At 43.5% G+C, this 27,628-nt stretch overlaps 1 protein-coding gene across 1 annotated transcript in view; it reads left to right on the forward strand.

The window, feature by feature from the left end:
* zdhhc8b (zinc finger DHHC-type palmitoyltransferase 8b) overlaps positions 1-27,628 on the forward strand; it is a 255,160-nt gene that overhangs the window by 215,023 nt on the left and 12,509 nt on the right. The window contains exons 2-7 of the mRNA XM_070888089.1: positions 5,204-5,325; positions 11,182-11,339; positions 13,201-13,373; positions 23,723-23,825; positions 24,075-24,166; positions 26,801-26,933. Coding sequence (XP_070744190.1) covers positions 5,204-5,325; positions 11,182-11,339; positions 13,201-13,373; positions 23,723-23,825; positions 24,075-24,166; positions 26,801-26,933 — 781 coding nt within the window. The remainder of the gene's footprint in view (positions 1-5,203; positions 5,326-11,181; positions 11,340-13,200; positions 13,374-23,722; positions 23,826-24,074; positions 24,167-26,800; positions 26,934-27,628) is intronic.

Consider the following 27,628-nt stretch of genomic DNA (forward strand, 5'->3'; position numbering starts at 1 on the left):
TAGAGATGTTCAAAATCATGAATGGTGTAAATAGGGAGAAATTGTTTCCAGCAAAAGGGTCGGTAAGCAGAGGGCAGAGATTTAAAGAATCAGAGGGGAGATGAGGAGAATTTTCTTTACCCAGCGAGTTGTTGTGATCTGAGATGCGCTGCCTGAAAAGGCGGTGGAAGCAGATTCAGTAGTAACCATTAAAAGGGATTTAGATAAATACTTGAAGGGGAAAAATGTGCAGGGCTATGGGGAAAGAACAGGGGAGTGGCACTCATTTGATAGCTCTTTCAAAGGCACAATGGGCCGAATGGCCTCCTTGCGTGCTGTATCATTCTATGAATTCCCGGAGACTCTCGGGCAATCCTGGAATGTTGACGACCCTGAGCCCCGATCATTCCTGTTGTGCAGTTATTTTGGAGGTGGGCAGGCAGAGTTGCAACTATTTCCGAGTTAACATGTGGTACTGTCTGTCTCTCCATCTGGTGTGCTGGGTTAAGACTGTATGAAGCAATGAATTTAAAGAAAAAAATTCAATTAAAAATCTCACTAAAATGATGCCTTTCTAAAAACACACACCTTTTTGATTTTTTTTAAACTATCTCTTTCTTTTGAAAAGTCATTGTTTGAGCAGTATGTTACAGAGAATTAACTGATTCCAACAGTGTAAGAAAGTTCAATTAAAACACCATCATCAACCCAGTGTTCCTTCAGTGTTTATACAGGAACTGGGTCTATTCCTATTCTAATGTCCAGTGTTGCGTCTACTATTTGATCAATGTGTTAAATTTGAAGATATTTGGTGCAGACGTGCTTTTGTAAATATAAATTAAATCTGGTGTCACAACACTAGAATTGCAAAAGTTTTTAAAAAAACTAATCTGCAGTCCCTGTGGCTGCTTAACAACATCTGAGCACTGGAGGCAAATCGGGTATAAAAGGGACTTCCCTCAACACTTTCAGAGAACTTATGAGACTGGCAAAGAATTTAGAGCACAGGAACAGGCCATTTGCCCAACCGGTCGGAGCCAGTATTTATGCTGCAGACCACCTTCATCTCACCCTATCAGCATATTCCTTTCTCCCTCATGTGTTTATCCAGCTTCCCCTTAAATGCTCTTTGGAAGTCATTAATAGGTGCTGTTTCGCAATGTTTTATTTTAATTACTACCAGTTGGGAATCTACAGCCTTCACAGTCTGGTTAAACACATATACACACAGTTCAGTCCGCTGCTACTATGATTAGCTGTGTGTTTAGCTGTGTGAGTGGCAGTTCAATTTGGATGCTTTGCCTGTTCCTAATAGGGTCTAACTGTCTGCCAACCATTCTTAATTTAGACAATTGAGCCCAATACTTAGTCCAACTGGAGGGTGGCTTGGCCTTTGATAATCCTGTCAAACCTGTATTAATTTGGTAGATGATGCCAATTCCTCTATGTATCAGTACAGTAGTGTAGTGGTCAATATGTTAGTACTGTAGTGTCGTGATCAAGGTCGACTCTCATCTCAGAAGTCATGAGTTCAAATCCCACCATGTTGAAACTGAATTCAATAAATGTGGTCATTTTAATTACACGTTGTTGTAATTTGTGGGCTAGCACAAGAAAAAAATGACTCAATAATATTGAGGAAAACTCCTCCTAGGATCTTTGACACCCACCTGAGGAGACAGATAGTGGCTCAGTTTAACAATAACATCTCTGATAATACAGTACTCCCTCGGTAAGGTACTGAGGTGTCAGCCTAGATTATGTGCTCAAGTGCTGGAATGGAGAACATCACTTCTTCATTATATCATTTTTCAAGATGTTGCGTTGATCATGATGTATGTCACCAGCAATATCTCTTTACAAATTTCTAAACTTTTGCAAATAATCGTCTGCATTGTCATTTATATTCCTGTTTTTTTTAAACCAAGTATTATTACTCAAGTTCAGTAAAGGTTCCTGTTTGCTTCCCTGACAATGATAACCGTACTCACTGTTTGAGATATGAACATTGACGATGTGATAATTTAGCTGCTTCACACCAGTTGGGTGGTACCCTAACTAGTTTCTCACTGCCATTAGTGCTTAATAATGACATTAAAATAATCAAAAAGGATTGAAATAGTCCACAGTTTTTTGATGGTTCATGACTCAAACACTTCTAAAACTAATGCTTCAGCTCGTTAAAGTTCTGCACAGTTGAAGACAATTAGTTCTGTCCTTTAATAGCATTTGACATGATGACATAGTTCCCCCAGAGAGGAGCAACTGTTCCTTCTGGATTACAACATTTATAAACAGCAGTGGAGTCAAAATTACAGCCTGTGGGCCATTTCTAGCCCTTGAGCCCTGGTTATAGAGCCCATAAAGCTCAGGCATCTCAGTACTTGTATCTCATACTTGCAGTTTTTTCCTCTTTAGATTTTCTGGCTCTGGAAGTTTGAAAGGGGCTGTTTCTGCTTCTGTTGCTTCATGTGTGAATTAATCCTACATGAGCACACCGGTATACTTGCTTTGGAGGCAGTTCAGAGAAGGTTCACGAGATTGATTCCTGAGATGAAGAGGTTGTCTTATGAAGAAAGGTTGAACAGGTTGGGCCTATACTCATTGGAGTTTAGAAGAATGAGAATCTTATTGAAACGTATAAAATTCTGAGGGGGCTGGACAGGGTAGATGCAGAGAGGATGTTTCCCCTCATGGGGGAATCTAGAACTAGGGGGCATAGTTTCAGAATAAGGGGTCGCCCATTTAAAATGGAGATGAGAAGGAATTTCTTCTGAGGGTTGTAAATCTATGGAATTCTCTACCCCAGAGAGCTGTGGAGGCTGGTCATTGAATATATTTAAGGTGGAGATAGACAGATTTTTGAACAATAAGGAAGTCAAGGGTTATGGGGAGCGGGCAGGGAAGTAGAGTTGAGGCCAAGATCAGATCAGCGATGATCTTATTGAATGGCGGAGCAGGCTCGAGGACTAAATGGCCTACTCCTGCTCCTATTTATTATGTTCTTATGATATCAGCAGCTTAGATATATATATAAATGAACCGAAACATTAAACTTTATATATGGTGCAGGAGAATTCATACTATGCACCCAAACGCCTCGGGAAGATGATAAAGTTCTACACAACCTGATGTGCAGTGGTGCATGTAGCAATGATCAGGGTGACAGAGCCAAAGGTGGGTAGAGGAAACGTTACAAGGACACCCTCAAAGCCTCCCTGATAAAGTGCAACATCCCCACCGACACCTGGGAGTCCCTGGCCAAAGACTGCCCTAAGTGGAGGAAGTGCATCCGGGAGAGCGCTGAGCTCCTCGAGTCTCGTCGCCGAGAGCATGCAGAAACCAAGCGCAGGCAGCGGAAAGAGCGTGCGGCAAACCAGTCCCACCCACCCTTTCCTTCAACCACTATCTGTCCCACCTGTGACGGGGACAGTGGTCCTCATATTGGACTGTTCAGTCACCTGAGAACTCACTTTTAGAGTGGAAGCAAGTCTTCCTCGATTCCGAGGGACTGCCTATGATGATGATGATGATGTGAAATGAACAGAATTATATTGCAATTTTCAATCTGTAGTAATATTGAATGGATTACATCATCTTGGAATGAAGTGAAGTGGGTTCAGCCTGATAGGTCTCCACTTTAATTCAGCAGAACGGGATCCCACCGCTACCTGAGTCAGACCAGGAGGTATGCGCACATCTTGGTCAGCACCTGCTGCTGTCCCACTAGTGGTGGCAAGCAGCTGCACTGAGATTGCATTCATTGCAACTTGAAACATGAAGCGTCCATACATTCAGTAGCATTCCAATTCCACAGGGGTCCCAGTGGTTGAGGTACAAATGTAATTTTGTGCTTACATTTTATGCTGTAACAGCTGTGAGAGATTGTCCAGGCCATGTTGCTACGGAGATGACCCCAAGGTCACTTGTGAAATCTTGTAATGTTCTTTACGATTCAGGTTTCTATGGAAGCACAGTGATTCTGCAGTAATATGGAATTGTACATTTACTGGAAGATTAACATCGCGGGTCATGCTCCCTAACTTTATATAGGTGCTGATTATAACTAACAATGTGCTATTTGAAAGAAAGTTCTGTTTTCATCTTGCTTCACATTTTGCTCTTCCAGTTACTTACAATCAGCTTCTTGTCCTCTGACAATTTGTCTGCGTCATTTTTTTTTTCTCTGCACGTCATTCGCTGACCTGAAGCCACTGGTTAGATTGCTGTCTCTGCCAGTCTGTAAGTGAAGAGAAAGATCCCAGTGGTTGAACGGCAGACGCCATTCTGGGATGAATCGTGGAGCTTTGAAATTCCAGAAACTTTTCCAGTTTCACCGTGGAGTTATTCTAAATCAGTGTGCCTTTGCTGTCTGCGGCTATGACCAGACAAAATTGATCTACTTTTAAAAAGGCTTTTCAGAAACGAACCCTGCAATAAAGTTACAACAGAAACTTGCATTTCTATAGCGCCTTTTAATGCACTAAACCATCCCAAGTCACTTCACAGGAGCATTATCAGATGAATTTGACACCGAGCCACATCGAGATATCAGGACAGATTGGTCACAGAGGTAGGCTTTAAGCTGCGGCTTAAAGGAGGAGAAAGAGGTAAAGATTTAGCATCCGTATTCCAGAGATTAGGGCTTTGGCAGCTGAAGACAGGGCTGCCAATAGTGGATCGATGAAAATTGGGGATATTACAGTTTCATTCTCATTCTCGAATGTCCACTGTATTTTATACTTTGAACCTAAATTTTATAGATGGACTTGGAAAAATATACAAAACTTAAACCTAGCTTATTCTTGAGTTCTTCAAAATATTTAAATAATATAAGCAATATATAGTATATAAAAACAGTGGTATAGGAATAATACTGCTATGTCCAAAGGGTCAGTGAATTACATAACTACTTGATGATCTTCAACTGTTAAGTTGCATTTTCTATTTAGAAAAACAGTTTTTTTTCCGATTGCTCATCAGGACATCCATACATTTTATTTTGTTAACTCCTCCACTTACTGCTTGTGGCAGAGGATGAGACTGATGCCAGGTGCCAGGAGCCCTCATGCACCCTGGCACATGCTTGAGACAAGACGGTGAATGTTGGAGGGCTGTGCAGTCACTCTTCCCACTTCCCAGCAGGACTGACTGGATAGAAATTAAGAACACAAAGCCTTGGTTGATTCTTTTCCTAACCTGTATCCTCTTTTGTTTCCAACAGGTGCCCTTGGTTGACAAAAGAAATCTCTCCGGCAATTCCAGTCTACAATGGCCTCATGTTTCTGTTTGTTTTGGCAAACTTCAGCATGGCAACGTTTATGGACCCGGGAATATTTCCACGAGGTTGGTGTGCAAAGATTATACGTCTACAGTTTGCAAGTTCCCAACATCGTTTAAGAGCAAAGAACTTACTTATTGCAGAACTTCTGAAGTGCCGGTCATGTTAATTGGCAAGAGATTGTGCTGGTAGCTCAGTGGTGGCATGAACCACTGCTCTAAACTCAACGTGTGTGTGTATAATAAAACTTAATGGCCATGAAATAATTTGAGATTTTCTCTATAAATTAGTAGCAATGTTATGAACTTCTTTCTCACAAAAACGCACAGTTGACTTGAGAATTTTAGCTTGCGCTATTCGCAGCTGCTTATGGCTTTCTACTGCTCCCAACATAGTCACCTTTGGCATGCTCCAATTTGTCATATATGCTGTTCCTCAGCAACAGTATTGGTGAGGCTAAACCTAGCCAGGTATAACCATTCACCGTTCAATAGTGAGCTAATCGTTGAACTCCAATGTGTCACTAAAAGCGCCTATTATCACTTCCGAAATATCATCCTCATCCACATCTAGATTTCACCCTCATTTCTGGTCGCTGCCACCTCTAGACTTAATTTTATCCAACTCTTTTCTAGATGGTTCCCCAAGCCTGTTTCATCCAGAGCTCTACCATCTGCATCCTATTCAATATTAATTCCTGTTCACCCATCCGCACCAACCTCCACTGGTGGTGCGACCTCCAATGCATTGATTTCAAAATCCGTATTGTTCAAAAATCTCTCCATTCCCTCATCGCCTTATCTCTGCGACTGCCTCCAGCCCTACACTCCAGTTCTGCTCTCCTGAATTCTGTATGACTGACCAGATTTCCCCCCCCCCCTCCTGTCCCTCGCTCCATCATCTGCAGCAGAGCCTTCAGCCATCCTGATCTGACTCTCTCATTCTCCCTTCCTAAATCGCCCTACCATGCTGCATTTTTCCACACCATTAAAACCCACCTTGCTGTCAAATCACCCTTCACACATTATATGCTTGGAATTTGAATTAAACTCTTTCCCTGTTTTCTGAAGAATCTCACAACATTACCATTAACGGCACTGCATTGGGGGCCTTCTCTAGAATAGTTCCTACCTCATGTTATAATAATCAGTAATAAACCTACTGAAGGAAATTCAGTATATCCAACCCTCTGTTCATTAGAAAATGGAAGCAGTATCACTGTAACTGAAATCAGGTTATTGAAAGCTCCTTCAACAACAAATTCAACAACTTGTATTTATATAGCGCCTTTAAAGTAGTAAATTGTCCCAAGGTGCTTCACAGAAGTGTAATAAGACAAAACAAATAAATTTGACACCGACCCACATAAGAACAGATTAAGTCAGGTGACCCGGTCAAAGAGTTATGTTTTAAGGAGTGTCTTAAAGGAGGAAAGAGAGGTGGAGAGGTTTGGAGGGGGGGTAGTTCCAGAGCTTAGGACCCAAGCGGCTGAAGGCATGGCCACCAATGGTTGAGCAGTTATTATCAGGGATGCTCAAGAGGGCAGAATTGAAGATGCGCAGATATCTTGGAGAGTGGGGGGGCGGTTGTGAAGGAGATTACAGAGATAGGGAGGGGCGAGACCATAGGGGGATTTGTAAACGAGGATGAGAATTTTGAATTCGATGCGTTGCTTAACCGGGAGCCAATGTAGGTCAGCGAGCACAAAGGGGGATGGGCGAGCGGGACTTTGTGCGAGTTAGGACATGGGCTGCCGAGCTTTGGATGACTCAATTTTACGTAAGGTAGAATGTGGGAGGCCAGACAGGAGTGCGTTGGAGTAGTCGAGTCTAGAGGTAACAAAGGAATGGATGAGGGTTTCAGCAGCGATGAGCTGAGGCAGGGACGGAGACGGCCGATGTTTCAGACATGGAAATAGGCGGCGGTTTAGTTATGCCGCGGATATGTGGTCGAAAGCTCATTTCAGGGTCAACTATGACATCTAGGTTGCGAACAGTCTGGTTCCTTTTGAGCATAGTGCTCATTGTGCGCTAGAGTCACTTGAGCTACGTTATTAGCTGTGTTCTCTGAAAATATATTATTCGTCGAATGGAAAGCAAAACAGCCTCTGCCGCAGCATAAAGATTCATCTGCTTTGATAACGTTACTGCCCCAATAATTTGTTCCGTTTATTTTTTTTAATTGGTGTATAGATCTAGTTGGTGCTAAAGTGCACAGCTTGAAATTTGGCAAGCATATTGAACTGCTAAGCTTTTTTTTAACCTTTTATATATGGTGCTAGTTATTGACAAGACTATAAATGCCTTTTGCTCGATTCAGCTTTTTTCTAGCCTACAGCTTTGGCTTGCGCATTAAAATGGGAGGCTAGAACATGTACAGTGAAGAACTAATTCAACTTAGTATTGTCAACTTGATTTTGCTTGTTGCTTCAGTTTGAACTCCCTGTGTTCTGCCTCCGACTGACCAAACACTTGGCATTACTGAATGGTAGCCAGATTTATTCAAATCGTGATGTCCTGCATTGAAGAGGCTTATGTTTCTGCTTGTCTCTTTCCACTCCTCTCCCCTCCCATGTTCATTGCTCCATGCCAGCAAGTCAAAATATCCGTCTTGGAACCAGCTGCCAAGGAATGCAAGAGAGGAGCTTTGGATAATGTGCCCGTAGATTTGATTAAAAGCTGCTGCAGTTTGTAAACCAACCACGTGGAATATTTATTTAATGTTGTTGGTGTGTTCCCAAATGTCACATGTTAATAAGCAGCACAATCTGAAAGTTTGATCAATTTTATGTAAAATATATATGTCACGTCCCTTTTTAAAAAAAAATACAGGATCCTGGGCTTCATAAATAGAGGCATAGAAAACAAAAGCAAGGACTTTATGATGAACCTTTATAAACACTAGTTTGGCCTCAACTGGAGTATTGTGTCCAATTCTGGGCAACCCACTTTAGGAAGGATGTGAAGGCCTTAGAGAAGGTGCAGAAAAGATTTACAAGAATGGTTCCATGGATGGAGGACTTCAATTATGGGGATAGACTGGAAAAGCTAGGGTTATTCTCCTTAGAGTAGAGAAGGTTGAGAGGAGATTTGATAGAGGTGTTCAAAATCACGAGGGATCTGGACAGAGTAGTTCGAGAGAAACTGTTCCCATTGGTGGAAGGGTTGAGAACCACAGGACACAGATTTAAGGTGATTGGCAGAAGAACCAAAGATGATATGAGGACAACATTTTTTACGCAGCAAGTGGTTATGATCGAGAATTCACTGCCTGAAAGGTAGGTTCAATTGTGGCTTTCTAAAGGGAATTGGATAAGTACCTGAAGGCAAACATTTGCAGAGCTACAAGAAAAGAACGGGGGAGTGGGACTAGTTGAAGTATTCTTGCAGAGAGCTCGATGGGCCAAATGGTCTCCTGTGCTGTAACCATTCTATGATTCTATTTATTGAGGAGACAAAAACATGCTTGAAATTGTAAATTGTGTCTGTAAATTAGTCTTTACAGTAAATCACATCGAGATAATAATGTTCAGCCAGGATGAGAAGCCCTATTTAGAATATAGACACAAGTTGTGCATGCCTTAAGTCGACCTATAAATTGTGATTTGAATCAAATTGATGAGAGATTCGGAGAAGCATCATTCTGGTCCTTGTTCTTTTGCAATCTGTGGAATAGAATATATGGCAAGAATGTTCTCGAAGTTGGAACTTCAGCAATAGCAAACCTGGCAGATGTGGGGGAGGGAATGACTAGAGAAAGAGCCATTTGGAAATTGCATTTTGGCAGCCCTCCAAGATAAATCTGCTGACCGTACCATTGCTAATCCACTTTGGGTTATTGAGTATTGAATCATGTGGCTGTACAGTACATCGTAGTTTTTCAGTGATCTCAACATGCTGTGCAAAATATTTAGATTGATTCCTGTTTTACTCAAATAATTTGCACCTTTGCAAGATCCTTTATCAGCTATCACATCTATCATTGGGCACATCAATCTTTATGCAATTTATTAGTTGGATTTTTCATTGTGGATGGTGGAATGGAATTATGTGTACTTCATGAAAGGTTTTGATAGAGTAAAAAAGGAGAAACGGTTTCCACTGGCAGGAGGATCGGTAACCAGAGGACACAGAGTGAAGGTAATTGGCAAAAGAGCCAGAGATGAGATGAGGCAAAAAAAATTACACACCGAGTTATTATGATCTGAAATGCACTGCTTGAAAGGGTGGTGGAAGCCAATTCAACAGTAACTATCAAAAGGGAATTGGACAGATACTTGAAGGGGAGAAAATTGCAGGGCTGTGGGGAAAATGCGGGGGAGTGGAAATAATTAGAGAGCCAGCATAGACACAATAGGCCGAATGGCCTCCTTCTGTGCTGGAGGGAGCAGTGTGTGGTGGCCCGGCCTGGAAATTGGCACGGTCCCGGCCTGCAAGACCATCAGCAGGCCGGGGCCATTGGAGGGAGCAGCGTGCAGCGGCATACCACTGCAGGGAGCAGCGCATGATGCTGCAGGAGGGCGACGGCTGCGAAGCCAGGTCGCTGATTGCAGTGTGGGCAGGCACAGCAGGAGGGGCAAAGGAGCAGCAAGAGTTTGTAGAGGGATGTGACCGGGGCCTAGGAGAGGCGTGAGTTTGGGGCCCAGAAGAGGCGAGGGCCCAAGGGCAGCACAGGTCAGTCCACACTGCGATATGTGCAGCAGAGCTGGTCTCCAGTCGTCTTGGTTAACCCTTGCCACTGGACCAGGACCTAGCTCTATCAAACCCGTGTGGTGGCTGGTGTGCAACAGTCACCACACGTTTTTAAAAAAAAAAAAATCTACCCACTGGCATCTTCCGTCCTTCAGGATGTAGTTCGGGATCCGGAATATTAAGTCCTTAATTGAAACACCTGTGAACTCATCCCTTTTCGGCGTGGAAGCAAGTCATCCTCGACACGAGGGACTGCCCATGATGATGATGATTCTATGATTGTATATTATTCATATTCCACAGGAAAATGCAAATTCTCTGCATATAAAGTGTGTTAATGTGGTTGAGTCAGAGGGTTGCTGACACATTTTGTTAATGTAGTTAAACAACTTGCCTTTTTTTGAAAAAATTCTTGCCTCTTATCCTATTTGTGTAGGTATCCAGAGGGTTTAGACTGTCGTCCTTGTGTCCATTTTGCTTTAGGTTAGCTTGCTGGTTTTATTCAATGCGGCACTGCTTGAAATCGGCACACCGGGTTCTCCCTTCGTCTGTTCAATGCGGCTGCTCAGTCTGACTAATGCACACATGTGGTTTCAGTGAACACGGGAGGAAGTCAAACGAAGACAGAGTTGAAGAATTATTTAGAACCCAAATCACGTGGAAGACTAAAACTAGTTTGGAGCTTTGATCAGTCTTACGCCGGGAATATGAGTGCATTGTGAGCTACAGCAGCAAGAAATATGATCAGCCTGTCTGATGTGAGCTTGAGGCAGGTAGAAAACAGTCAGAGAAATGACAACTCTTTAAATCCACCAAGATCAGAGCAAAACTAAAATGCGAAAATCCTTGGTTGAAAGAAATGGCAAGAGAGAGATTAGACAACAAAGTAACAACGATAAGAGTCAATTGTTTGAGATGGTGGAAGTTTTGAAGTAACAATTCATGCAATCACTTTAAAAATGAAAACTTTCAATACCACTCACTTTTATTCACCTAAAATGGTGTGAATTCTTCATGTTAAGGTGTCTCACCAATGCAAAGAACTCATAAATTTATTTTTTATTGAACTGAAGATCCATACCACAGTTATGCCATTACATATATTTTTGGCACTGTTGAGTAATCATCCGAGATCAGGGAACCCTGTAGTGTGAAATCCGCACAATGGAGAGAAGCTGTTTCCATTTCTAACACGGTTGCTGTTTTATAAAAGTAATTGATTTCTTTCAGCTAATGAGGATGAGGATAAGGATGATGACTTTCGAGCTCCACTCTACAAGAATGTGGAAATCAAAGGAATTCAAGTACGGATGAAATGGTGTGCGACATGTCATTTTTATAGGCCACCACGATGCTCCCATTGCAGTGTGTGTGACAACTGTGTTGAGGTAAGAGATGCTGTTGTTACAGTTGCTTATTAACTTGTTGCTGACATGATAGTTCATTGGTGTTCTTTTTCTTCCTTTGCCTCACCAATTTCCCCCCGACCCCCACCCTCCCCCTCCAACTGGGAGACATTGACTCTTTGGGTATGACTCCACGGATGCGAGGAACTTTTCATCACCTTGCCCAAATAGCCATTACTCGTGCAAATCTTGAAAGCGAGCATCAGTAAGCTGTTTGACCATTGCAATTGAGCGCTTCTAGTGGAGGTCTTTGAATAGTGATCAGAAACTGGGACAATGGTTAGTTTCCCTCCCCCACAACTTTCTCGTCACTGAGGGCCAATTGTCCTGCCCCAACCTCCACTCTGGCCTGGATCAGTTTACTCAGCACAGACTGAGATTGAACCTCGGGCATTCCTGGCCTGCACAGCTCATAAACTCGCTGAACTTTGGTAGGAAGAATAGAAAAACAGAATATATTTTAAATGGTGAGAAACTTTGAAATGTTGGTGTTCAGAAATTTGGGTGTCCTTGTGCAAGAAACAAAGAAAGCTAGCATGCAGGTACAGTAAGCAATAAGGAAGACAAATGGCATGTTGTCTTTTATTGCAAGGGGGTTGGAGTATAAGAGTAAGGAAGTCTTAGTGCAACTGTACAAGGCCTTGGTGAGACCACACTTGGAGTACTGTGCATAGTTTTGGTCTCCTTATCTAAGGAAGGATATACTTGCCTTGGAGGTTCAATAGATTGATGGAGGTTCAATAGATTGATCCCTGGGATGAGAGGGCTGTCTTATGATGAGAGATTGTGTAGAATGGGTCTATATTCTCCAGCGTTTAGAAGAATGAGAGGTGATCTCATTGAAACGTAGAAGATTCTGAAGGGGATTGACAGGGTGCTGGGAGGTTGTTTCCCCCGGGCTGGAGAGTCTAGAACTAGGGGCCATCGTCTCAGGATAAGGGGTCGGCCATTTAGGACAGAGATGAAGAGGAATTTCTTCACTCAGAGGGTTGTGAATCTTTGGAATTCTCTGCCCCAGAGGGCTGTGGATGCTTAGTCTCTGAATATTTTCACGGCTGAGATAGATTTTTGGAGTCTAGGGGAATCGAGGGATATGGAGATCGGGCGGGAAAGTGGAGTTGAGGTCGATAATCAGCCGCGATCTTATTGAATGGCGGAGCAGGCTCGAGGGGCCGTGGGGCCGACTCCTGCTCCTATTTCTTATGTTCTTAACTTCAACTACTGATGGCTTTTATGGTATGAAAGGACATCTTCCTATTTGTGTAGTGCGACTCAAACAGGATAGTTAAAAGAAAGCTTGCAAAGGTATGTCAAATTGTGAACCAACCTCTCAACCTGTAATTGGTTGAAAGGCGGGGAAATCAGAAGGGCATTTGGGGTGGGAAGCAGCTCACTGTGTATCTGGTAACTCAGCTGATCTTGGTAGCGTTGATTTGCTTACATGCCGCTCCAAGGTGTTCTCCGTGGCACTGTTTAATGTCATAACTAAACGGACTGTTGAACAGCACATTTGTGAGCATAGTACAGCCATGCATCATAGTCAACATCAGTTAAATAGCCGATACAAGAACATACAATAGCTGATAGTGCTGCACTTGTATTAAGGAAATGGTGCACCATGGAGTGATTGGGTTGCAGTTCCCGCCATTGATTTCCAGTTCACCGAAAATGATGATGGACAGAAGATAAATGAAGGAACCATCTGTGCCTACTATTTCCTCTAAGAAAATGTAGTGTTCTTAACGGAAAAGACTTCATATTAAAATTTGACAATGTTGCACAGTAAAAAAAAAAAATATTATTTCACGATTTTTTTTGTCTCGGTTCATTGTTTTGATTTCAGGACTTTGATCATCACTGTCCATGGGTGAACAACTGCATAGGGCGGAGAAACTACCGCTACTTCTTCCTCTTCCTCCTCTCCCTTAGTACACACATGATCGGCGTGTTTACCTTTGGACTGATTTATGTTTTAAACCATGTTGACGAGCTTGCAGCCCCACACACTGCCATCACGTATCCTTTGCTGCATTACGACACGAGCTTTCATTGAGAAGCCATTGACCTCTGTTTTAAGTATAGAATTAAAGGTGTGTGTTCTCTGCTCATCAAGTGGACAGGTAAACAACTTGCATTTATGCAGCATCTTTAACGTAGTAAAACATCCAAGGCGCTTTGCGGAAGCGTTATAAAACAACATTTGGTACCGAGCCACATGAGATATTAGGACAGTTGAGAGAGGTTTTAAGGAGCACCTTAAAGGACTGAGGCTTGTGGGCTAGAAATTCGTTTGCTTATCACCACCCGCCCGAGCGTCCCGCTGCGCTGTCTGCCCCTGCCGCGAACTTCAGTGAAGGTTTAGCGGCTGCACTGCCACTTTGCACTGCGCTCGCTAGCGCCGCCCACTCGGTGACATCACCAAGTGTGCAACGCCCCCTTAGCACACCGCGTTTGCGAAATTCGGTCTTTCGCCTGCCGTCGCGCCCGGCGCTGAGACCTGCCGGGGAAAGCAGTCGGTCCAGCGATAATCCCGGAGCGATATCGTCCGGAGTGCAAGGTAAGTGCTGAAATTTCACTCTTTCAACTTTTATTTACTTGTCGCAGTAGTAGTGGGGAAGTGTGGGTGAGGTTTGTTGAATTTTTCAACGGGACTTTTCTTTTCATCTTTGGGCGCTAGGATGCCGGCATCTTAACGCCAAAAATTGAGACGGCCTCCTGCGCTATTACTCCGTTAGCGCCCGAAGAGGAGTGTGGAATGCTTCTATTAATGCTCCATTCTTGTCTTGCTCCACAACTGAATATCCCACTTTGAGGCGGTAGACATTGCCTGGCGGCAACGGTAAAGCCCCGGCGGTGTCACCGCCTCAAAGTTGCCGATATTGAATTTCTAGCCCTATATGTCTTACATAATTATGGCTAGAAATACATCTCGGGCAGTGGTGCAAAACGGGCAGTATCGGATTGGCCGCCATTGTACGCAACGCCCAGTATTCAGTTCCATTGACTGCAGTGGTGCTGAATATTAAACGCCGCGTAACACGGGCAGCTGTTTAGCGCCACCGCCCGAAACAAAATTCTAGGCCTTAATGTGTCCTCGGTATTCTTTAAACCATTGAGATTCTCAGATTTGCTCAACATAGCTGAAAGTTACTAATGTAGCTTGATAAATAGCTTCGTGGGATTTGACAAAGTTTGCAAATTTAGTATCAAACCAGCTTTAAAACAAGTTCTAAAGCAAAATACTAGGATGCTGGAAATCTGAAATAAAAACAGGAAATGCTCAGCAGGTCAGGCAGCATCTGTGGAGGGAGAGGAACAGGGTTAACGTCTCAGGTCGATGACCTTTCATCAGAAGTTGGAGATGTAACAGGTTTTAAGCAAGTACAGAGGCAGGGAAAGGCTGTATTTTTTGAGGAGAGGGGTGATGATGGCTGATTTACACACACACACACTCCATCTGTTTTGAGAATAAGTTTAAGTGCTTGTCATGGACTTGTGCATTGGAATTGATTTTGGTTTAGGTTTTATTTCAGTTACAACCAAATCTGTGCATGCATCAAATAATCAGCCCTGTTCATAGGAAACCTTTCACCGTCTTCATTAGTTGCTTGAATAAAACTTTGTTGCTACTCCTGTTCATCAAACAAGTGAATTTCTGAGACAATCTTTTGAAGTTAATTTGTCAATTTGTGCATTTACTTTAAAACCTGTTTGTCACAGTGTTCAGTTATTATGAATTACTGATGAAATGCTAATGAATATTTTTTGGTGCACCATGTCTTGTTTGCTTTTAAGTCTAACTAAAAAGTTTACAAAATACAAATGCTTTCACAATGTCACAGTATTGGTTTTAACTTGAGTAGTTTGGTAAATTCTGACAACACTAAAAGGGTGCCATAGGTTGCACCTCCTTTTTTGATTGTCAAATGACTCTTCGTCTCTCAATTTTTGATGTGATCTTCACTCTTGCCCTGTACTTTTCACTTCAATTTTATTGCAATATTAAGTGTAGTTGCACAATGATCTCTTCTGTTGAAATGACCTGCGAGAGACGGCAGGTCGGGGCCATAAAAGGAGCAGCGAGCGGCTGCCTGGGAGCAGCGTGGCAGCATACCACTGCAAGGTACAGCGCGAGCTGGTGCAGGAAGGAGACGGCAGCGAATATTCGGGATCTGGAATATTAGGTCCTTCATTGAAACGCCTGTGAACTCATCCCTTTTTGGCGTGGAAGCACGTCATCCTCGACACGAGGGACCGCCTATGATGATGATGAAATATTCACATTCATCCAAATTACAAATGATTTATGTGCGGCTGTTTAAATGCTCTGGTAGGAACTATCTCGCACTTCATTGGCTGTAAAATGCTTTGGGTCGTCCTGAGGTAGTGAAAGGTGCTATATAAATGCAAGTCTTTTTCATTTTCTTTTTTCTCTCTTTTGCTTTCTCTTTTTCTTTTGCTTTCTTTCTTTCGCTTTCTCTTTCTCTTTTTCTTACTTTCTCATTTTCTTTTCTTTCTCTTCAATAAAATGTTTTGTCCAATTTCCTTGTCGGATACTGAAGTTCTTTCATTATCACTATGCCCGAACAACTCATCTTTTCACCTTTAGCTGACGTTTAGTGCCAGTTGCCACGCATCGCTTTGTTGCCCTTGCTGCTAATTTCTATCCAGGTTTCTTCTGCTATCACATCCTGACGTTATTTGCAGTATTTCAATTCTACTTTAGCATTAGCACCACTTCTACAGCCTATCTGTACAAAACATTCGGTACTCCTTCAGTTCTATATGCGGATAATGTGGGAGTAGTTAATAATGAGGTTAAAAGAGATGTGGGGGTGTTGGACTTTGTGTGTCAAGTGCGGAACAGCAGGCAACAAAGTGAACAGAATGGTGCACTGTTCTGTGAAATCAGTGGAATACAAGTCAGGAGTTCGTGCTGAAACTCAACAGTGCTCAGGTCACACTCGACCTTGAACACTCTCCAATTTCAGTCAGGCAGACACAGCAAATGTTCAATCCCGGCAGCCTGAACAAGAAGGTAGACTGCAGTTCTTAACCTTGAAAAAAGTCAACTGAGAGAGGGCCTTGCAAAAGTATATGATACCAAATGGTATCGGAACAGTACTCATGACAATAGGACAAGGGAGCATAAGTGGAAACTGATGAAAGATTAATTTACTTCTGATGTCAGGAAGTTTTTTCTTCTACTTGGGGTAATCAGTTGTATGCTATGATGGAGCATTAAGTTTTCTTCTTAATAGATGGGTTAAGGTGTTGGCCTTGGCTCAGTGGGTAGCATTCTTGCCTCTGAGTCAGAAGGTCGTGAGTTTAGGCCATACACCAGGACATGAGTTCATAATCCAGGCTGACACTCCCAGTGCAGTGCTGAGGGAGTGCTGCACTGTCAGAGGTGCCGTCTTTAGAATGAAACGTTCTCTCAGGTGGATGTAAAAGATCCCATGGCATATTTGAAGAAGAGCAGGGGTTGTTAATGGACCAACATTTATCCCTCAGTCCACACCTAAAACTGATTATCCGGTCATTATCTCATATCTGATTGTGGGAGCTTGCTGTGTGCAAATTGGCTGCCATGTTTCCTACCTTACAACAGTAATTACACGTCAAATGTACCTTATTGAGTGTGAAACGCTTTGGGACATCTTAAGGTTGTGAAAAGTACTATATAAATGCAAGTTCCTTTTTTTCTTTAAGATGGGCCAAATGGAATTCCTTGCCTGTATTTATCTTGTGATCTCTTTCACATCTATTAGCAGTCATGCTTATTTAATGCAGATAAGTGATATATTAAAATCCTTATGTCTGCACATGCTTCCTGTCCACAAAACCATGCTTCCTGTTGTCACGTTTGCATTGCACTTTTGTATTAACTTACCCTTTATAAATGTCTGTGTCCCCATTTATAATAGAAATGAGCTATGTAAAACTAAAGTGATACTGTAATTGCATCCTCCCACCAGCATTGGCACTGTAGTGCCCAGATTGGCATTTCCCAGCTCATCAGCCTTTATCAGAGTAATCCCTGTGCTACAACCAACTTTACTTGTATGCTTTACAAATTGTCGTCAATTTTGCTACTTATCTATAAACAATCATATTCAATCAAAGTATTATATAAAAATAAAGACATGAATTTATGACTTTAAAATGGAGACTGAATTACACTCCCTCGTCCAAATATCTCCCACCCTCTGAGCCCCTTCACATGAAAACTACATTTAGTGTTCACTTTCCATGTGCAGCACCACTAGAGATCAGCTAGCTATCGGCATGTACTCTAATTCCAGTAATTTCACATTACTAACTGTATGTCAGTTCATTTATGAATAGAATGTATTTTTGGATTTAGTTTTGATGGCACAACTTAGTCATTGATCCAATCAACCAAACGTTTCTGACTACTTTGTCAACAAATTGTACATGTGTGGCTCTCCCTGGTTGATCAGTGTACTATCTAATATGGAACGAAGCTAAAGAAAAATACTGCGGATGCTGGAAATGTGAAATAATGAACAGAAAATGCTGGAAATACTCAGCAGGTCAAGCAGCATCCGTGGAGAGAGAATCAGAGTTAACGTTTCAGCTCAGTGACCTTCCGCCAAAACTGGCAGAAGTTAGAGATGTAACAGTTTTTAAGCAAGTTCGGAGCCAGGGAAAGGGAGGAGCAAGGGAGGAAAGAATAAAAGGGAAAGTCTGTGATCGGTTGGAGAGTAGGAGTGGTTAAATGGCAAATAGGATGATGATGCAAGGTAAAAGGAGATGGTAATGGGACGATTAAGAAACATAGAAAATAGGTGCAGGAGTAGGCCATTCGGCCCTTCGAGCCTGTACCACCATTCAATATGATCATGGCTGATCATGCAACTTCAGTACCCCATTCCTGCTTTCTCTCTATACCCCTTGATCCTTTTAGCGGTAAGGACCACATCTAACTCCCTTTTGAATATATCTAACGAACTGGCCTCAACAACTTTCTGCAGTAGAGAATTCCACAGGTTCACAATTCTGAGTGAAGAAGTTTCTCCTCATCTCGGTCCTAAATGGCTTACCCCTTATCCTTAGACTGTGACTCCATGATTCTGGACTTCCCCAACATCGGGAACATTCTTCCTGCATCTAACCTACCTGTCCAATCCAGTCAGAATTTTATGGTTCTATGAGATCCCTTCTCATTCTTCTAAATTCCGGTGAGTATAAGCCTAGTCGATCCAGTCTTTCTTCATATGTCAGTCCTGCCATCCCAGGAATCAGTCTGGTGAACCTTCGCTGCATTCCCTCAATAGCAAGAATGTCCTTCCTCAGATTAGGAGACCAAAACTGTACACAATATTCAAGGTGTGGCCTCACCAAGGCCCTGTACAACTGCAATAAGACCTCCCTGCTCCTATACTCAAATCCTCTCGCTGTGAAGGCCAACATGCCATTTGCCGCCTTAACCGCCTGCTGTACCTGCATGCCAGCTTAAAGAAACAAAAGATGAGTCTAAATGGCAACAGCAGAATCATTACCAGCATCTGCTGTCCGAAAATATAGGAGCAGTGGTTACATTGGAACTAAGCTACATGGACCAGATTTACAAAATACTGCGGGTGCTAGAATCTGAAATAAAATCAGAAAATGCTGGCAATCTCAGCAAGTCAAGCAGCATCTGTGGAGAGAAAGAGAGTTAATGTTTCAGGTCTTCGTCAGAACTGGAAAAGTTTGAGATGTAAGATTCTTAAGGAAATGCAGGGGCACTGAAAAGGGGAGGGGAGGAAAGACCAAAAGCGAAGGTCTGTAATCTGATGGGAGGCAGAAAAGATTGAAGAGACAAAAGGGATGATGGGTAAAAATGAGATGGTAATGGAACAAATTAAGAAACAAACTATGAGTCTAGATGGGGTGTGAATTGTCGGGGCCAGGAGGGGTTGGAGGTTGGGGCCAGGAGGAGTCGGAGAGTCAGAGGTCGGGACTCGGGGCGGAGGAAGGAGGTTGGGACCCAGAGCGGAGATCAGAAGCCCAGGAGCGGTGAGGTCGAGGCCAAGGAGTGGCCCAGGAAAGGAACAGCACAGGCCAACAGCGAGGTGCCGCGAGGACTACACTTAGAATCTTAAGGAGAGAGTTCCTATGGACAGGAGGAAGGAAGACAGTAGGAGTATGCGTGTGTCTATGAACTAGGCCCATACAGCAGAGCCTGGTCTCCAGTCGTCTTGGATCCCCTTGCTACTGGACCAAGATCGTGCTCTGTCAAGCCCGTGTGGTAACTGGTGTGCAAGGGCCACCTCACGTTAAAAGAATTCAGGCAAAGACATCTTACACACACTAAGATGAAGTTCTGGACCTGGAACGGCAAGACCCTCATGGACAACCCCAACAGCGACAGACCAGAACGCTGCACCATTATTGGTGCCCGGGAACTCAAACGCTTCGACATAGACATCACCGCCCTAAGCGAGACCTGACGGGCAGGGGAAGGCCAGCTCAAAGAACAAGGTGATGACTACACCACCTTCTGGAAAGGCAAACCAGAAGCAGAACTCCGCCTCCATGGGGTCGGCTTCGCCGTAAAAAACGAGCTAGTGGGCCGTGTCAGAGACTCCCCTTGCAGGATCAATGAACGTCTCGACTCTTCAGCTCACCCTAGCCCGGAACCAGTGCGCCAATGTCTTCAGCACATAAGCCCCAACACTGGAAGCTACAGACAAGTCCAAAGAGAAATTCTACTCCAGCCTCAAACAATCCCTGTCCCGAGTACCAACGGGCGACAAGCTGATCCTCCTCGGTGACTTCAATGCCAGTTGGAAAGGACACTGAACCTCTGGGGAGGTGTGATCGGCAGAGAGGGGGTAGGGAAAGCCAACCCCAACGGCACCCACCTCATGACGAAATGCTTAGAACTCGGACTCGTCATAACTAATACCCTGTTCCGTCAGAAGTACAAATATAAAGCCTCATGGCAACACCCTCGCTCCAAGCACTGCTAGACTACGTCATCGTCCGAGCGAGGGACCGCAGAGATGTGCGCACCACCCGTGCCATGACAGGAGCCGATGACTGCTGGATGGACCACCGCCTAATTCGCTCTGTCATCACCATCAACATGGCCCCAAAACAGCAGCAGCAACAGAAACAATGCTGCAAGAAAATCAACACCGGAGCACTCAAAGATCCCACTAAGAAAGCCCTATTCAGCCAGCGCCTCGCTACCAACCTGACGACTCCCAGAGACGCAGAGTGCCCACAGCGCCTGGTCTGCCCTCAAGGCTTCCATAATTAGCACCTGCGAAGAGATGCTCGTTCACTCTACCAGGAAACACCAAGACTGGTTCGACGAGAACGACCATGAGATCCAGGAGCTAATATGCCACAGGCGCGAGGCATTCTTGGACTGGAAGTAGCAACACAACTCGAGGGCAAGAAAGTAGCTCTACAGACGTCTGAAGGCTGAGGTCCAACAGAAAACCCGTGACCTAAAGAACAGATGGTGGGTGGAGAAAGCTCAAGAAATCCAGCAGTTAGCCCACAACCACGACGTGCGAGGATTCTTCAGTGCAGTCAAGGCAACCTACGGCCTAAGCACTCAAGGCCCTACCCCACTGCTGGCCAAGAACGGAGAGGTGCTCATCAAGGACAGAGAGGCAGTCAGTGCCCACTGGAAGGAGCACTTCGGGGATCTACATAACCGAGACTCTGTCTTTGACACGAGTGTCCTCAACCACATTCCACAGCATTCCACCCGCCATCATCTCAGCACTACCCCAGAGGTTGAAAAGGCCATCTGACAACTGAAGAACAACAAGTAATCAGGAGCAGATGGAATCCCCGCCAAAGCACTAAAACATGGCAAAGAAGCACTACTGGCATGGATCCATAACCTCATCTCTCTTGTCTGGAAGGAGGAGATCACGGAAACGCTATAATCGAGACCATCTTCAAGAAAGGTGACGAGTCCGACTGCGCTAACTACAGAGGAATCTCCCTGCTGTCGACCACCGGAAAAGTTATCGCAATAATTCTCCTCAATCGCCTTTTCCCTGTGGCTGAAGAGCTCCTCCCAGAGTCACAATGCGGATTCCGCCCAATAAGGGGCACAATGGACATCATCTTCACCGCACGGCAAATACAAGAGAAATGTAGGGATCAGCACCAACCCTTGTGCATGGCCTTTGACCTCACAAAAGCCCTTGACTCTTCAACCATGAGGGATTATGGAATGTCCTCCTCAGATTCAGCTTCCCTCAAAAGTTTGTCACCATCCTCCGCCTGCTCCACGATGACATGCAAGTCATGATCCTGACCAATGGATCCATCACAGACCCATCCCACGTTCAGACTGGCGTCAAGCAAGGCTGTGTCATCGCACCAACGCTCTCGATCCTCCTTGCTGCACTGTTCCATCTCACCCTCAGCATACTTCCCGCTGGAGTATTACAGAACAAACGGGAATCTGTTCAACCTTCACTGTCTCCAGGCCAGATCCAAGGTCATCCCATCCTCCGTCATCGAATTACAGTACGCAGACGACTCTTGCGTCTGCGCACACTTGGAGGCCGAACTCCCAAGTCATCGTCAACACCTTCACCAAGGCGTACGAGAGCATGGGCCTTACACTAAACATCAGTAAGACCAAGGTCACACAGCACTGCACCCCGGTTATCAAAATCCACAACGAGGCCTTAGACAACATAGACCATTTTCCATACCTCGGGAGCCTACTGTCACCAAGGGCAGACGTCAACGACGAGGTCCAACACCGCCTTCAATGTGCCAGCGCAGCCTTCGGTCGCCTGAGGAAGAGAGTGTTTGAAGACCAGGACCGGAAACTCGGCACCAAGCTCATGGTCTACAGAGCAGTAGTGATACCCGCCCTCCTATGTGGCTCAGAAACCTGGACTATGTACAGCAGGCACCTCAAAACACTAGAGAAGTACCACCAACGCTGCCTCTGCACGTCCGTGTTCTCGCTCAGGCCAGCATCGAAGCACTGACCACGCTCGATCAGCTCCGCTGGGCAGGCCATATCATCCACATGCCCGACACGAGACTTCCAAAACAAGCGCTCTACTCGGAGCTCCGACACGGCAAACAAGCCCCAGGTGGGCAGAGGAAACACTTCAAGGACCCCCTCAAAGCCTCCTTGGAAAAAGTGCAACATCCCCACCAACGCCTGGGAATCCTTGGCCCAAGAACTCCCAAATTGGAGGAAAAGCATCCAGGAAAGCGCTGAACACCTCGAGTCTCTTGGCTGGGAGCAAGCTGAAGCCAAGCGTAGACAGCAGAAGGAGCGTGCGGCAACCCAGGCCCCCCCACCCACCCTCTCCTTCAACCACCGTCTGCCCCACCTGTGACAGAGACTGTACAATCCCGCATTGGATTCATCAGTCACCTGAGAACTCATATTTAGTGTGGCAGCAAGTCATCCTCGACCCGAGGGACTGCCTATGGTGATGAATGGTGCAGTCATCATCAGCTACCTTGGGAATGAGATTTTTAAAAAAAGGGTTGGTTGGGGTTTGTAAAAAAAAAAGAGAAGGAAAGGGGAAGAAAATATGGGCAGAGTTTATGGTCTGAAATTGTTGAACTCGATGTTGAGTCCAGAAGGACCAGATTTAATTTGCTGTGCAGTGCTGACGTAGTTGAGCTCAGTTAGAGGTTATAGACCCCCTGGGGAATGGAGGAGGGGGGAAAAAAAATCACCCATGGTTCCCACTCCTGGTCACTCACTTTCACAGTGAAAGGAGCGCTGGTGTACGGACATGAGGCTAGAACTGGATCCAGATGAGCTGTCAGATTCCCATGACCAAATATCATATTGATACTTGAGGAAATATATAGTAGGAATGAAAATTGGGTTGGAGGATGTGTAGCATCCATGAGGAACCAGCAAGAGTCAGCTCCTTCTGAAGGGATGGGGAACAATTAGATACGAAAATAACATTTATTGGAAGTATTTTGCAAAAATACCCATGAAACTTAATTGCCTGCGCGAGTGACAATTTCATCACTTATAGTCCCAACTCTTCCTCGTATTTGAATAAGAACCATTCACAGGGGAAGATGAATTTCAAGAAGCCTCTTGCTTTTGAAAGAACTCTTCTGAAAAGTTAAACTATTTTGCATGAAACATCAAACAGATGCACAATGCTTGCAATTTTGGTAATCAGTTCCTTCTATGTGTAATCCAGAAATGAATACTTTGGGTTTAAATTGTTGTGAAAATTTTCCATGCGATTTCGGCTGTTAGTCGCTGATGCTAGTAGATAAGAAACATACAAGATAAAATTGTGCATATTGGGATTAATTTGTGTATGTTGAATTAATCTTTGCTCCTGGTGAATAAGTGGTCTTTCCTTGACTAAAGTAAATAGCATGGCTGTCATGTGTGTAACAGGTCTTTTCTTCATTCCTGTTGTGGGCCTTACAGGATTCCATATGGTTTTAGTTGCTAGGGGGCGGACCACAAATGAACAGGTAAGTTAAACTGACAAATATAATACATAGAGAATCAGATGCTCTGAAATGTCAAAGGTGTCCTCTCCAGCTTCTAAAGTCATTTTGCTGCCGTAATTATTTATCTTCAATCCCTGGTACAATTAAGTTAAAGGTTTATAAAATTGAAATCAAGTTACCACAATTTAAAAAATATATTTCCACTCAAGCCATTGAGTACTGAATTGGTCTATTATGTATACTAAATCAACACCCGTGTATGACATACAGGTAACGGGTAAATTTCGAGGGGGTGTAAATCCATTCACCCGCGGATGCTGCGGTAATGTGGAATACGTACTTTGTAGTCCTTTAGCTCCAAGGTAAGTGTTTCTATTTAAATTTCTCGTTCCTAAAATTTTAAAATGATACAACCATTTATCATGAGTGAAATTCAAGATCGAATCAGGATTTTTTAAAAATGAATTTAAAATGTGTTCAACTTGGTAAAATGTAGGACAGTAGGAGAAGCAATTGAGATAAATTCATGATATCATTTGTATAGAATAAAATAGAAGCCGGGGTGTGTTGCTATCAGCGTTAGGTTTTCAATAAAGCTCTAGTCTAGTGCCATAGATTTATAAAGCATACAGTACATGCGACAGCACTTACAACCACATCTGATGATGGCAAGTTGGGGATCCAAACATCGGACAGTTCTGAGTTCAGTACCTTAGGCCTTTATGGATCCAAATACTCGTTTCAAACACAGTTTTTATACAGTCCTCTCACTCCCTTTACGTGACGATCCACACAATTCTGTATTATATAGTTATGTAAAATTTAAAAATACAGCTATGTATAAGCAGAATTGAATTGACTTCTCTCTTATTAATAACTTTCGTTTTCCTTAATTAACTAACAATTGTGTTAGCGTGACTGGTTCACAATGTTCCTGTTCATTTCTTTGGGTGCACGGCCCATTCAGAATACCGCATGCGTGGTTTGTGCCATTGAAAAGCCAGCGAGCTGGCTGCACGGGAGGCCCAGAGAGCTGCGCTACCTTTAAAAGGAACATTGCTGGTGCAACTCCTTTACTTTGTTCTTATAAATAGTTTCCCTCTTGTTCCATTTAATTGCTATTCTACCAAAATAAACCTTTAATTTCAAGTCTGTTTCTGTATTAAATCGTACCAATTAAAAAACATAAGAATATAAGAAATAGGAACAGGAGTAGACTGTATGGCCCCTCGAGCCTGCTCCGCCATTCAATAAGATCATGGCTGATCTGATCATGGACTCAGCTCCACTTCCCTACCCGCTCCCCATAACCCCTTATCCCCTTATCGTTTAAGAAACTGTCTATTTCTGTCTTAAATTTTTTCAAAGTCCCAGCTTCCACAGCTCTCTGGGGCAACGGATTCCACAGATTTACAACCCTCTGAGAGAAGACATTTCTCCTCATTTCTGTTTTAAATGGGTGGCCCCTTATCCTAAGATCATGCCCTCTAGTTCTAGTCTCCGCCATCAGTGCAAACATCCTCTCTGCATCCACCTTGTCAAGCCCCCTCATAATTTTATACGTTTCGATAAGATCACGTCTTATTCATCTGGATTCCAATAAGTAGAGGCCCAACCTACTCAACCTTTCCTCATAAGTCAACCCCCTCCTCCCCGGAATCAACCGAGTGAACCTTCTCTGAACTGCCTCCAAAGTAAGTATATCCTTTCATAAATATGGAAACCAAAACTGCATGCAGTATTCTAGGTGTGGCCTCACCAATACCTTGTACAGCTGTAGCAAGATTTCCCTGCTTTTTATACTCCATCTCCTTTGCAATAAAGGCCAAGATACCATTGGCCTTCCTGATCACTTGCTGTACCTGCATTCTATCCTTTTGTGTTTCATGTACAAGTGCCTCCAGGTCCTGCTGTACTGCAGCACTTTGCAATTTTTCTCCATTTAAATAACAACTTGCTCTTTGATTCTTTCTGCCAAAGTGCATGACCTCACACTTTCCAACATTATACTCCATCTGCCAAATTTTTGCCCACTCACTTAGCCTGTCTATGTCCTTTTGCAGATTTTTTGTGTCCTCCTCGCACATTGCCTTTCCTCCCATCTTTGTATCGTCAGCAAACTTGCCAACATTACACTCAGTCCCTTCTTCCAAGTCGTTAATATAGATTGTAAGTAGTTGGGGTCCCAGCACTGATCCCTACAGCACCCCACTAATTACTGATTGCCAACCAGAGAATGAACCATTTATCCTGACTCTCTGTTCTGTTAGTTAGCCAATCCTCTATCCATGCTAATACATTACCCCCAACCCTGTGAACTTTTACCTTGTGCAGTAACCTTTTATGTGGCACCTTGTCAAATGCCTTCTGGAAGGATGCTCTTTGCCCAGATGTTTTACTTTGCTCTTTCCACACTGTTATCAAATGATTGAAGTTCTCCTGAAACTTACGAACCAGTGTGCGATGGGATGTTTTTAATTATGTCTTGTATTACTTCATTCTGAAACTGACCATTGCTGCAGGGTCAGCCCTGGCCCAACAGCCCAGTGGCACTTTAAATTGACTGAAAGTTCCCTGCTTAACAGGCTAAAGGCTAACATTACAACAATATAAAGAGAAATGAATAGCATTAGCAATCTTCAGGACAGTCTGATGAACCCTTTCATTATACTGTATAATTCCAAGTGCAATGCGAGTTTCCTTGAAAAAGGTTTCAGAATGGGCTATTCTGAATAATGGTTGTACATCATTATGATCATGCTTATAAATATACATTGAACTTTGTGAGAAGACTTGTTTTCAGTCAGTTGTTAAACTTATGATGAATGCACTCATGGACAGCAATAAATAGCGGCTTTTGTGATCAAACTGCATGGTGATCAAACTCCAACACCGTGATATCTGACTTTACTATATGTTATAACCGTATTAAGTATATTATAAATAGTTATCTGAAGAGTCCTTTGTGTTTTAATGTGATTGATTCCTGTCCCCAGGTACGTGGTTGACTACAGAAAGAAAGAGATGATAACCGTAAAATCTCCTTTTGTCAGACTTCCGTTGTCTGAAAGACAGATTACACTCAAGATAAATGACAATGGAATTCAGGGCAATCTGAACAGGACCAAGGTAAAGAGACCAAAATGATGTTTTTAATATTTAAAATATTCTTATTATTATATCCATTACGCTCATTTATTTAAATGCTGAGCAAGCTTTTAATACCTTTGCACTCCTTTGAGTTGACTGCCTTGCATTCTACATCCACAAGACTGCATCGAAGTGTTAGGTTTTCAGCATCACAGAACCCCACTCAAAGGTTGCCCAACAGTGCCCATCACATTTGTTGGTATACTGGCTAAAGTTCCAGGACTTGCTCCTGGGTACTTAGTGGTATGAAACCAGCTTCTTGAGTATGACAAGATAGGTTTGCGCCACTGCATATTTCATATATAAGTACCAAGAGTTCAGAAACTCACTATACTCTCCAGTTGCACCACTCACACAGAATCGTACGGCACAGAAGGAGGCCATTCAGCCCATCAAGTGTTCTGTTTATAATCCAATCAGTTCAGTTCAGTTTAATGTAACATTTTTGGAGTCCCAATGTACAGTACTAGAGTGGTAGGACACAGTGCATTGGAATCCTGATGTACAGTACAATAAAATGGTAAGACACTGGCTTTCCTAGTAATTTCCTTTATGTAATAAGTTACATATCTCAGTTGTGTTGTCATGGCTAGATCAGATGCTTCATAAGAGAGAAAATTGGAGAAAAGGTCTAAACCAATTCCCTTGTGTACATGAAAATAGATCAGATCTTT

This window comes from Pristiophorus japonicus, chromosome 8, assembly GCF_044704955.1.
Source record: "Pristiophorus japonicus isolate sPriJap1 chromosome 8, sPriJap1.hap1, whole genome shotgun sequence".
NCBI classification, from domain to species: Eukaryota; Metazoa; Chordata; class Chondrichthyes; family Pristiophoridae; genus Pristiophorus; species Pristiophorus japonicus.